Source organism: Terrapene carolina, unplaced genomic scaffold, assembly GCF_002925995.2.
Source record: "Terrapene carolina triunguis isolate 2854851 unplaced genomic scaffold, T_m_triunguis-2.0 Scaffold195, whole genome shotgun sequence".
NCBI classification, from domain to species: Eukaryota; Metazoa; Chordata; order Testudines; family Emydidae; genus Terrapene; species Terrapene triunguis.
Genome location: NW_020664546.1, coordinates 1,319,583 through 1,333,278, shown reverse-complemented (window position 1 = coordinate 1,333,278; position 13,696 = coordinate 1,319,583). Strand labels below are relative to the sequence as shown.

Sequence of the window (13,696 nt, the reverse complement as noted above, 5' to 3'; positions counted from 1 at the left end):
CAAAGTTGTAGAGGGATCAACACTTGAGAATTAGCCAGCAATACAATAATAATCTGCCATGGTAATACCTCTTTGAAGACACTGCATGAATATATAATTACTCTGTTTCAAGTAGAATCTACAAAATGCAAAGAAATTTGGCAAACTGCTCTTGCTGAACTCAGATCACTCCTAGCCACTCCTAGAAGTAAATTCAATCTCACCTTGTTTGTCTCTGGCAACTGGTATGCTGTGGCTTGCCATCTATTGTACAATAATCCTGAGCCAATTTTGTCTTGTATAAGTTTTAGATTCCCTGAATATAACATTTGTTGTGCTCTGTGCTGCCAGTTCACAGTTCTCTCTATCATATACCGTAAAGCATCTCCCTCAGGAAGCCTCACACGGATACGCTGCAGGGAAGCCAGTAAAGGGAGGATTTTTTCTAAAGGTGGCTTTTCTGATCTATGGCAGTGAGGACAGAGCCAAACATAAGGTCCTTGAAAAATACTGGGCACTGAAACACAGCTGGTATGAAAGACCGCTCTGCAGAGTTCACATTGTATCAGTGGTGCCGCTGGCTCTTTCTGGCAAAGGCAAACTTTCATCTCTGCATCATCTTCATTAGATAGCACCTTCCCTTCATTTGCTGCTCTCAGAGAACGCAGTGCCTCCATCTCCTTTAAACGGGCTTCCCCAAGTGCGGCCATCTGCAAGGGAGTTAAAACAAATGCATTTAATTCCAGGATCAGCAAAAACAGAATCCCCTCTAAATGTAGGTTAGTCACTGGAGTTCTTTGAGTGACCTCTGAACATTCACTCTTGAGATGTGCCAATAATGCAGATTAGACCTTTCAGTAACAGTGCCAGTTGGAATGCTCTCATGATTCCTGATCCTAACATTTGGAGGGTGAGACTGTAAGAGTGGGCCTGGTGCTCTATCTGCCTCAATTCCTTCTACCACCTTCCTTGGGTCCAGAGTTATAGCTAGGATTCCAAGGAACAGGGGAAGCTGGATGGGGAGCATGAATGAGCAGAGTCCATCTCAAAGAACTCTGGTTACAGGTGAGTAACCTTCACTTCTTCTGCCAGTGGCCTACGCACACTCCCACTCTTGGGAGTTTGGCAAACAGTGCTCCCCCTTCCAAATAGTGAGATGAGAAGGCCTAGTTAAACAGAGATTTTAATACTTCTTTACCAAATTGAGGATCTGATCTAGATGTCAGATCTAAGGCACAGTGTGTGGTGATGGTCTGAACTGAGCTTCAAGAGGGACCTCTACAGATCACTAATACGGAAGCAGCCTTCACTCTAGTTGGGTGCACTCTACGCACTTCTGGAAGAGGAGCACTGGCATGTTTATAACACTCGTCAGTAGAGTCTAACCTACTTAGAACGGCATTGGGATGTAACTGCCTGAATTTCACTCTCTTCCCCATAAGAGACAGTCTAAGCAATTTCCTGTACTCCTCAGACCTAATCAAACAGCAGGGTAATGCTCTTGTAACATCCAATGTGTGTAGATTAGCTTCCCCTAAGTGGGGAGTGAGGCCTGGGGGAAAATACTGGCAAGGATAGGACTGGAATTCTGTTACCACCTTGGAGAAATTTGAGGTGTGTGAAGGAGGACCTTTGTGAAAGACTAAGGGGGAGGGAGGGTCAGTCTTGAGAGCCTGCAGCGGAAGTGATAACTACAATAAAGGGAGGTTTCATGAACTAAGTACTAAACTGAGGTCCTGTGTTGGTGTGGGTTCTCTAACTAGAGGTAGATGTACTTTAAAACCCTCCAAAAACCTTTTTATTACAAAATACAGAGTTTTGCCTCACTAAGCTGTGATGAGATGAGATGGCTGAGAGATGTACTTTTACTGATGATATGGATAGTCCCAAGGATTTAAAATGAAGTACTCCATTACGGATAGAACAGCAGCTGAACCTGTGTTTATTTTATTGCTGGATGCTCACAAAGAAAACCTTTTCTACTTATGATCATAACCCAGGCGAGTCCAATGCTTCCTGAAGTTTAATAGACTCTTCTATACCTTCTCCAAACAGGGTGGTGCCAGATCTGTCAAAGTCCTATAACCCATGCTGTCAAGTGGCAAGAGTCTAAGTCTGGATGGTAAAATCTGATTTCTCTTCTAGGTCAACAGGTCTGGAATTGTGGGGAGACACTTGTGAGAGCTGCAGTAGATCCAAGAACCAACATTGTGTGACCCAGTCTGGGGCAATCAGAACAGAAACAGAGAAGTGTAGGACTAGAAGGGACTTCAGTAGGTTATCTAGTCCAGTCCTCTGCACAGAGGCAGGACTAAGTATTATCTAGAACATACCTGGCTTGTGTATGTCTAACCTTTATATAAAAACCTCTCATGATGGAGATTCTACAACCTCCCTAGGTAATATGTTCCATGCTTATCTACTCATACAGTTTGGAAGTTATTCTTAATGTCTAATCTAAATCTCCCTTGTGGCAATTTAAGCCTATGACTTCTTGCCTTGTCCTCAGTTGATAAGGAGAACAATTTATCATCCTGCTCTTTATAACAACCTTTTACTCCCCCCTACCCCTGTTCTTCTCCAGGCTAACCAAACCCAATTTTTTCAGTCTTTCCTTGTCATGGTTTTTAGACCTTTAATCATTTTTGTTGCTTTCCTCTGGGTTTTCTCCAAGTTGTCCACATCTTTCCTAAACTGTGGTGCCCAGGACTGGACACAATACTCCAGTTGAGACTATCAGTGCTGAGAAGAGTGGAAAAACGACTTCTTCTGTCTTGCCTTCAGCACTCCTGTTAATATATCCTAAAATGATGTTTGGTTTTTTTGCAACTGTATTACAATGTTGACTCATATTTAGTTTATGATCCACTATAACCCTCCAGGTCCTTTTCTACAGTATGCCTTCTTAGGCAGTCATTTCCCATTTTGTATTTGTGCAATTGATTATTCCATCTTAAGGGCAATATTTTGCATTTGTCCTTATTGAATTTCATTCTGTTTATTTCAGACCAATTCTCTAGTTTGTCAAGATCATTTTGAATTCTAATTCTGTCCTTCTAAGTACTTGCAAATCCTCCAAGGTTGGAATCGCAAACTTCATAAGTGTACTCTCTATACCATTATTCAAATAATTTATGAAGATACTTAATAGAACCAGATCCTTGCGGGACCCCACTTGACATACCCCTCCAGCTTGACTGTGAGCCACTGATGATTACTCTCAGAGTATGCAAAAAGAACAGGAGTACTTGTGGCACCTTAGAGACTAACAAATTTATTTGAGCATAAGCTTTCGTGGGCTACAGCCCACTTCATCGGATGCATGTAGTGGAAAATACAGTAGGAAGATACACACACAGAACATGAAACAATGGGTGTTACCATACACACTATAAGGAGAGTTCTCTAAGGGCTTGTCTATACTTATGCGCTGGTTCGGCGGCAGGCAATTGAACTTCTGGGTTCGATTTATCGCGTCTTGTCTGGATGCGATAAATCGAACCCAGAAGTGCTCGCCGTCGACTCCGGTAATCCTGCTCGGCGCGAGGAGTACGCGGAGTCGACGGGGGAGCCTGCCTGCCGCGTCTGGACCGCGGTAAGTTCGAACTAAGGTACGTCGACTTCAGCTACGTTATTCACGTAGCTGAAGTTGCGTACCTTAGTTCGAATTGGGGGGTTAGTGTAGATCAGGCCTTAGGGTATGTCTACACTACGAAATTAGATCGAATTAATAGGAGCCGGTTTTATAGAAATCGGTTGTATACAGCCGATTGTGTGTGTCCCCACATAAAATGCTCTAAGTGCTCTAGTCGCCGGACCGCGTCCACAGTACCGAGGCTAGCGTCGACTTCCGGAGCATTGCACTATGGGTAGCTATCCCACAGTTCCCGCAGTCTCCGCCGCCCATTGGAATTCTGGGTTGAGATCCCAATGCCCGAATGATGCAAAACAGTGTCGCGGGGGGTTCTGGGTACATGTCGTCAGGCCCCTCCCCCTCCGTCAGAGCAACGGCAGACAATAGATTCGCGCCTTTTTACCTGGGTTACCTGTGCAGACAACATACCACGGCAAGCATGGAGCCTGCTCAGCTCAGCTCACCGTCACCATATGTCATCTGGGTGCCGGCAGACATGGGACTGCATTGCTACACAGCAGCAGCAGCTAACTACCTTTTGGCGGTAGACGGTGCAGCATGATTGGTAGCCTTCATTGGCGATCTGGGTGCCGGCAGCCGTGGGGCTGCATTGCACCAGCCCCTTGCCTTTTGCCTTTTGGCAGTAGATGGTTTATTACGACTGGTATCCGTCGTCGTCGTACAGCAGTGGCTATCAATCATGGGCACCTGGGCAGACATGCTCAGTCCTATGGAACTGTCTTGATGATGATGGTTATCAGTCGTAGTATGCCATTTTCTGCCAAGCGCCCTGTTGGCTCATCGCACGTTAGCAGAGTCTTCCCTGAGCAGCAGATCGTGCAATAGGCCTGAAGGCTAACTGCCAAGCGCCCAGTATTTGCTGCCAAGCACCCAGAAAATGCCGAGGGCTATCAGTCATGCTGCACCATCGTCTTAAGATGTAAAAAATAGATTTGTTCTGTATTCATTTCCTTCCCCCCTCCCTCCGTCAAATCAACGGCCTGCTAAACCCAGGCTTTTGAGTTCAATCTTTGGGGGGGGCCATTCTGTGTGACAGTTGTTTGTGTTTCTCCCTGATGCACAGCCACCTTTCTTGATTTTAATTCCCTGTACCTGTACGCCATGTCGTCACTCGCCCCTCCCTCCCTCCCTCCCTCTCTCCTTCCCCTGGTCCGTCAGATACTAGTTTCGCGCCTTTTTTCAGACCAGACGCCATAGCTAGCACTGGGATCATGGAGCCCGCTCAGATCACCGCGGCAATTATGAGCACTATGAACACCACGCGCATTGTCCTGGAGTATATGCAGAGCCAGGACATGCCAAAGCAAAACCGGGACCAGCCGAGGAGGTGATTGCAGCGCGGCCACGAGAGTGATGAGGAAATTGACATGGACATAGACCTCTCACAAGGCACAGGCCCCAGCAATGTGGAAATCATGGTGTTCCTGGGGCAGGTTGATGCCGTGGAACGCCGATTCTGGGCCCGGGAAACAAGCACAGACTGGTGGGACCGCATCGTGCTGCAGGTGTGGGACGATTCCCAGTGGCTGCGAAACTTTCGCATGCATAAGGGCACTTTCATGGAACTTTCTGACTTGCTTTCCCCTGCCCTGAAGCGCCAGAATACCAGGATGAGAGCAGCCCTCACAGTTGAGAAGCGAGTGGCGATAGCCCTGTGGAAGCTTGCAATGCCAGACAGCTACCGGTCAGTCGGGAATCAATTTGGAGTGGGCAAATCTACTGTGGGGGCTGCTGTGATCCAAGTTGCCAGGGCAATGAGAGACCTGGTGATATCAAGGGTAGTGACTCTGGGAAACGTGCAGGCCATAGTGGATGGCTTTGCTGCAATGGGATTCCCAAACTGTGGTGGGGCGATAGACGGAACCCATATCCCTATCTTGGCACCGGAGCACCAAGCCACCGAGTACATAAACCGCAAGGGGTACTTTTCAGTGCTGCTGCAAGCCCTGGTGGATCTCAAGGGACGTTTCACCGACATCAACGTGGGCTGGCCGGGAAGGGTACATGATGCTCGTGTCTTCAGGCACTCTGTTCTGTTTCGAAAGCTGGAGGAAGGGACTTTCTTCCCGGACCAGAAAATAACGGTTGGGGATGTTGAAATGCCTATCGTGATCCTTGGGGACCCAGCCTACCCCTTAATGCCATGGCTCATGAAGCCGTACACAGGCAGCCTGGACAGGAGTCAGGACCTGTTCAACTACAGGCTGAGCAAGTGCCGAATGGTGGTGGAATGTGCATTTGGACGTTTAAAAGCGCGCTGGCGCAGCTTACTGACTCGCTCAGACCTTAGCGAAAAGAATATCCCCATTGTTATTGCTGCTTGCTGTGCGCTCCACAATATCTGTGAGAGTAAGGGGGAGACATTTATGGCGGCGTGGGAGGTTGAGGCAAATCGCCTGTCCGCTGATTACGCGCAGCCAGACACCAGGGCGGTTAGAGGAGCACAGCATGGCGCGGTGCGCATCAGAGAAGCTTTGAAAACGAGTTTTGTGAGTGGCCAGGCTACGGTGTGAAACTTCGGCTTTGTTTCTCCTTGATGAAATCTCCGCCCCCCCACCCACCCGGTTAACTCTACTTCCCTGTAATCCAACCACCCCACCCTCCCCTACCCTCCCCCCTTCGAGCACCACTTGCAGAGGCAATAAAGTCATTGTTACTTCACATTCATGCATTCTTTATTAATTCATCACACAACTAGGAGGATAATTGCAAAGGTAGCCCGGGATGGGTGGGGGAGGAGGGAAGGAAAAGGACACACTGCAGTTTAAAACTTTAAAACTTTAACACTTATTGCTCGGGAAATCATCTGGGGTGGAGTGACTGGGTGGCCGGAGGCCCCGCCACCGTGTTCTTGGGCGTCTGGGTGAGGAGGCAATGGGACCTGGGGAGGAGGGCTGTTGGTTACACAGGGGCTGTAGCGGCGGTCTGTGCTCCTGCTGCCTTTCCTGCAGCTCAACCATACGCTGGAGCATATCAGTTTGATGCTCCAGCAGCTGGAGCATCGACTCTTGCCTTCTGTGTGCAAGCTGACACCACCTATCATCTTCAGCCCGCGATTCAGCACGCCACCTCTCCTCTCGCTCATATTGGGCTTTTCTATAATCAGTCATTGACTGCCTCCACGCATTCTGCTGTGCTCTGTCAGCGTGGGAGGCAGTCTGTAGTTCTGTAAACATTTCATCACGCGTCCTTCGCTTTCGCTTTCGAATCTTCACTAGCCTCTGTGAAGGAGAAAGATTTGCAGCTGGTGGAGGAGAAGGGAGAGGTGGTTAAAAAAGACACATTTTAGAGAACAATGGGTACACTCTTTCACGTTAAATTTTGCTGTTCACATTACACAGCACATGTGCTTTCGTTACAAGGTCGCATTTTTCCTCTTATATTGAGGGCCTGCCGGTTTGGTGTGAGAGATAACTCATGCAGTGCCAGGCCACAGATTTCAGCTTGCAGGCAGCCATGGTAAGACACAGTCTTTTGGCTTTTTTAACCTTCTTAACATCTGGGGATGGTTTCAAACAGTACTGCTCTCATTAACCATACCAAGCACCCGTTGGGTTGGCCATTTAAAATGGGTTTGCAATGTAAAAGGAGGGGCTGCGGTTTCCGGGTTAACATGCAGCACAAACCCAACTAATTCCCCTCCCCCACACACCCAATTCTCTGGGATGATCACTTCACCCCTCCTCCCCCACCGTGTGGGTAACAGCGGGGAATATTTCTGTTCAGCAGAGCAGGAACGGGCACCTCTGAATGTCCCCTTAATAAAATTGCCCCATTTCAACCAGGTGACCGTGAATGATATCACTCTCCTGAGGATAACAAAGAGAGATAAGGAATGGATGTTGTCTGCATGCCAGCAAACACCGGGACCATACGCTGCCATGCTTTGTTATGCAATGATTCCAGACTACGTGCTACTGGCCTGGCATGGTAAAGTGTCCTACCATGGCGGACGGGATAAGGCAGTCCTCCCCAGAAACCTTTTGCAAAGGCTTTGGGAGTACATGAAGGAGAGCTTTCTGGAGATGTCCCTGGAGGATTTCCGCTCCATCCCCATACACGTTAACAGACTTTTCCAGTAGCTGTACTGGCCGCGATTGCCAGGGCAAATTAATCATTAATCATTAAACACGCTTGCTTTTAAACCATGTGTAATATTTACAAAGGTACACTCACCAGAGGTCCCCTGTGTGCCCCCAGGGTCTTGGGTGAGTTCGGGGGTTACTGGTTCCGGGTCCAGGGTGATAAACATATCCTGGCTGTTGGGGAAACCGGTTTCTCCGCTTCCTTGCTGCTGTGAGCTATTTACATTATCTTCATCCTCATCTTCCTCGTACCCCGAACCCGCTTCCCTGTGTGTTTCTCCAGTGAGGGACTCATAGCACACGGTTGGGGTAGTGGCTGCACCCCCTAGAATGGCATGCAGCTCCGCGTAGAAGCGGCATGTTTGCGGCTCAGCCCCGGACCTTCCGTTTGCTTCTCTGGCTTTGTGGTAGGCTTGCCTTAGCTCCTTAATTTTCACGCGGCACTGCTGTGCGTCCCTGTTATGGCCTCTGTCCTTCATGGCCTTGGAGACCTTTTCTAATATTTTGCCATTTCGTTTACTGCTTTGGAGTTCGGCCAGCACTGATTCATCTCCCCATATGGCGAGCAGATCCCGTACCTCCCGTTCTGTCCATGCTGGAGCTCTTTTCGATCCTGGGACTCCATCACGGTTACCTGTGGTGATGAGCTCTGCGTGGTCACCTGTGCTCTCCATGCTCAGCAAACAGGAAATGAAATTCAAAAGTTCACAGGGCTTTTCCTGTCTACCTGGCCAGTGCATCTGAGTTGAGAGTGCTGTCCAGAGCGGTCACAATGAAGCACTGTGGGATAGCTCCCGGAGGCCAATAACGTCGAATTCCGTCCACACTAACCCAATTCCGACCCCCTAAGGCCGATTTTATCGCTAATCCCCTCGTCGGAGGTGGAGTAAAGAAACCGGTTTAAAGGGCCCTTTAAGTCGAAAGAAAGGGCTTCGTCGTGTGAACGTGTCCAGGCTTAATTCGATTTAACGCGGCTAAAGTCGACATAAACTCGTAGTGTAGACCAGGCCTTAGACATTGAGGTTTTAGAGTGATAATCCTGGAATCTTTTTATATAGATTCACCAGTTCCTGTAGGTTTCTATGCCTTTTTAACCAACTGTAAAAGCGGTAAAGATCTCTAGATTAATAACTAATCCAGGTTTCTCCCTTTCTTCTCTGAGAAGCTGTCAGTTTCTTGTCACTCCAAAAATGTGTCACTTCAGGATTGTTTAAACATTCAGCAAAAGGAGCAAGGAGTATTTGTGGCACCTTAGAGACTAACCAATTTATTTGGGCATAAGCTTTCATGGGATAAAACCCACTTCATTGGATGCATGCAGTGGAAAATACAGTAGGAAGATGTATATACACAGGGAACATGAAAAAATGGGTGTTGCCATACCAACTCTAACGAAACTAATCAATTAAGGTGGGCTATTATCAGGAGAAAAAAAACCTTTTGTAGTGATAATCAGGATGGCCAATTTCCAACAGTTTACAAGAAGGTGTGAGTAATAGTAGGGGAAAAATTAGCATGGGGAAATAGTTTTTACTTGTGTAATGACCCATCCACTCCCAGTCTTTATTCAAGCCTAATTTAATGGTGTCCAGTTTGCAAATTAATTCCAATTCTGCAGTTTCTCATTGGAGTCTGTTTCTGAAGTTTTTTTGTTAAAGAATTGTGACTTTTAGGTCTGTAATTAAGTGACCAGGGAGGTTGAAGTGTTCTCCGACTGGTTTTTGAATGTTGCTATTCTTGACGTCTGATTTGTGTCCATTTATTGTTTTGCGTATTCTTTTTTCTCTACGCTTAAGTCATTTACTGGACTGCAGCTCAGATGTGTATTTTCTGCGAAGCATTAAAAATAACCAAGTCATCACTTGGGTAAAGGGACTAGATGTATTAAAATCTTGTGCTACTTTAATGTTGGCATTATTGTGAAGACATGCTTTCTCCAGCTCAGCCCAACAGTAGCAATGTTTGGTTTTCCCAAACACAGTTAAGCTAAGGTAGGTTCATTCACAATGTTCTGATAGCTTTATTCTGGGTCTTTCAGGATATCCCACAGTCTTCCTAGATAGGACTTCAGGGAAACAGTTACAGGGTGTGTGTTTGACAAGACTTGAGGTGTTACCAAACACAGGGTGCCCTTTGGTGGTCAGCCTATGGTCCCCCTTTTTCTCTTCTTAAATAATTTTGGCTCAGGAGAGGTCCATTTTAACAGTCTGGCATGTTTGACAAAGCTGATGTAGGCTAATAAGGTCAGGGTCAGAACATGGCCCACATTTCTGATGAAGACTTGAAGTGATACAATCAGAACACAAGTTGTTTCTTTGTTACCGTCTCACCGTTCCATGAGAGAGCAAGGTGTCTCTCTTGAATTCTTGCAGTTGTTTGCTGCTGCTTTGGTCATGAAAAATCCCATAATATTCACATGCAAAAACATCTTGTCTGTATCCGTTTGAAAACAAGTTCTTACTATAAGTCTTGTAGGCTTTTCCACTTCAAAGTATGGTCAAGTATCTTGCTTTTGCAAGTTACTTTTTAAAGGCCTCTCTGAGTTTGGCCTCGGGATAGCTTTATGTGATTTGTCTTCAAAGTTGTAATTTCTCTAATCAGCCTCTTCAGGGCGGGGGGTCAGTTTTGGGGGGCGGGCGGGGGGGGGAGAAGTAGTGGCATGCTTTCGAACTGCCCACAAAATAAGTACCACCAGTGTGATTCAGCACTCAGCAGATTGTCCAGTTGTTAGATATGGTCGTGCATGTTGTCTGGGTTCCTTGAGCTTTGCTTCCCCTTATTGGAGTTCATTTCCTTGTGCTTGATTTTTTTGCTCCTTGGTGGATCTTGTTTGTCCTGCTTGGCTCTCCTTTTGAGGGGACCTCAGATGCCCTGCTGGACTCCGCTAGGCTACTTGGGATTGACTCCTTCTTGATTGTGGAAGTGGGGAATAGAGGCAAAGCCAAAGCCAACTTATGGTGCCAAAAGGTGCTCTGACATTAGTTAGTACCTTATAACATTTTGAATAAAAAACATAATAGAACAATATAAAAATTAACATGGCATATATTAAATGGATTATGAATCGGCTAATGGACAGATCTCAAAATGTAATTGTAAACGTGGAATTGTCATCGAGCAGGCGTGTATCCAGTGGGGTGCTGCAGGGATTGGTTCTTGACCCTATGCTATTTAACTTTTTTTTTTCTTTATCAATGATCTGGAAGAAAACATAAAATCCTCATTGATAAAGTTGGCAGACGACAAAAATTGGAGTGGTAAATAATGAAGAAAAGTCACTGATACAGAGTAACCTGGATCGCTTGGTAAACTGAGTGAAAGCAAACTCTATGCATTTTAATACAGGTAAATGTATGCATCTGGGAACAAAAAATGTAGGCCACCCTTACAGGATTAGGGACGCTATCTTGGGGAACAGAGGGATAGCTCAGTGGTTTGAGCATTGGCCTGATAAACCCAGGGCTGAGAGTTCAATCCTTGAGGGGGCCATTTAGGGATCTGGGGCAAACATCTGTCTGGGGATTAGTCCTGCTTTGAGCAGGGGGTTGGACTAGATGACCTCCTGAGGTCCCTTCTAACCCTGATATTCTATGATTCTATGACTCTGAAAAAGATTTGGGGATCGTGGCTGATAATCAGCTGAACAAGAGCTCCCATGTGACACAGTGGCCAAAAGAAGTAATGCAATCCTGGTATGCATAAACAGGGGGATCTTCAGGATTGGTTTCACCTAGGACTGCTCATGGACTTCCCACAAGCAGAGAACAATCTAAAACAGTTACCACTGTGGCCAAAGCCCCATCTCAATATATCAGCATCTCAGGTTGAATTTTTTTTAAACAACTGCGGCAAAAAATGGTTCAGGCATTTTCTCAAAATAAGTTATGTTGTTTTGCCCATGTTAATTCTTATGGCCTTTTCATTGAGAAACTCTAGTGTCTCCATCCTTTGGAACAGGGAGGCACCGTAGGGTCAGAGGTGCCATTTGCTGTCACCATAAAAATTGACCTCTGAAAACAGCTGTTTGCATATGCTCAGTAGAGGTTTGTTAAAGGCTGACAGTTGAATTCTCCAAAGATTCCATCTGTATTGAGTGAGTCCAGCCCAGAGCTGCAGGGGCTAAGCAAGGTTTTCCCTGCAATTGCTCCTGGGGGCTGCTGTGGTATTCGGCTCTGAAACGGAGAGCAGAGACTCTCTCTCCTGTGCTGTCAGTGGTCACCCCTGATGGTGCCCAAGCAGCTGGAGAAGGAGGAAGTAGTTTTATGTGAATCAGAGGACAGGACTAGAAGGAGACAAAGGTAGAAAGGGGAAGGCAAGTTGGGACAGGAGCAGAAGAACCTGTAAATTCTAGAGCACATTCTTTCCAAGTTCTTGAATAGCCCCTCAGAATTCCTGAGTCTCTACTTTCCTATGCTGTCTAGCAAATAGCTGTGAAACCTCTGGTACTTCAAAAATAACAACAAAAAACCAAACACCCTACATTAAAAGAATATTATAATATATGGAGATATACCTATCTCATAGAGCTGGAAGGGATCCCGAAAGGTCATCGAGTCCAGCCCCCTGCCTTCACTAGCAGGACCAAGTATTGATTTTTGCTCCAGATCCCTAAGTGGCCCCCTCAAGGATTGAACTCACAACCCTGGGTTTAGCAGGCCAATTCTCAAACCACTGAGCTATACCTCCCCCAGATTAAGTTTGCAAAGTCCAGAACTTCAAAGTTAGGAAGTATCTAGTGAATGAAAGGGGGACGTCAGGCTCAGAAAAGATGGTCTCATGGTAAGGCAACTGAATGTCACCTTGGATGACTGGATTCTATATCTGCCTCTGCCACAAGGTTCGTATGTGACGTTGGACAAGTCACTTAAACTATACTTTTCACAGGTGGCTACTAATTGTGTATTCCTCATCTTGATGCCCAACTTGAGAAGACTGGAACCTGATTTGCAGAAGTACTGAGTTCTTACAACTGCAACTGAAGTGAAGGAAAACTGTTCTTCGAACCTATTAAGTGGTATAAAAATGCTAAGTACTCTGAAAAGTCAGGCTTAAGGGGGTTCAAATTGGGTACCAAAAATATTTAATACTTTTGACAATTTTGGCACCTCCTTTCCCCATCTGTAAATGGGGATGAACACCTACCTCACAGAGGCGTGTTGATATATGGTTGTGATGAATGCCACAGAAGAGCCTATGAAGCGACTAATAATGTACAAAAAGAATAGGAGTACTTGTGGCACCTTAGGCCTGGTCTACACTAGGAGTTTATGTCGAATTTAGCGCCGTTACATCGAATTAACTCTGCACCCGTCCATACCATGAAGCTATTTAGTTCGACATAGAGGTCTCTTAAATTCGACTTCTGTACTCCTCCCCAACGAGGGGAGTAGCGCTAAATTTGACATGGCCATGTCGAATTAGGATGGAAATCGACGCTAATAGTTCCGGGAGCTATCCCACAATGCACCACTCTGTTGACGCTCTGGACAGCAGTCCGAGCTCGGATGCTCTGACCAGCCACACAGGAAAAGCCCCGGGAAAATTTGAATTCCTTTTCCTGTCTGGGCAGTTTGAATCTCATTTCCTGTTTGGACATTGTGGCCAGCTCAGCAGCACTGGCAACGATGCCGAGCTCTCCAGCAGAGATGGCCGTGCAATCTCAGACTAGAAAGAGGGCCCCAGCATGGACTGATCGGGAAGTCTTGGATCTGATCGCTGTGTGGGGCGATGAGTCCGTGCTTTCCGAGCTGCGCTCCAAAAGACGGAATGCAAAGATCTATGAGAAGATCTCTAAAGCCATGGCAGAGAGAGGATACAGCCGGGATGCAACGCAGTGCCGCGTGAAAATGAAGGAGCTGAGACAAGGCTACCAGAAGACCAAAGAGGCAAACGGACGCTCCGGATCCCAGCCCCGACATCCCGTTTCTACAAGGCACTGCATTCCATCCTAGGTGCGGCCGCCACCACTACCCCACCA

At 46.6% G+C, this 13,696-nt stretch overlaps 1 protein-coding gene across 2 annotated transcripts in view; it reads right to left on the bottom strand.

Annotated features, from left to right (window-relative positions):
* The window catches only part of KDM5B (lysine demethylase 5B), a 199,517-nt gene that overhangs the window by 26,274 nt on the left and 159,547 nt on the right, over window positions 1–13,696 (bottom strand). For both annotated transcript variants that reach the window (XM_026655093.2, XM_026655091.1), the window contains one exon: window positions 204–689. In XM_026655093.2, coding sequence (XP_026510878.1) covers window positions 204–689 — 486 coding nt within the window. The remainder of the gene's footprint in view (window positions 1–203; window positions 690–13,696) is intronic.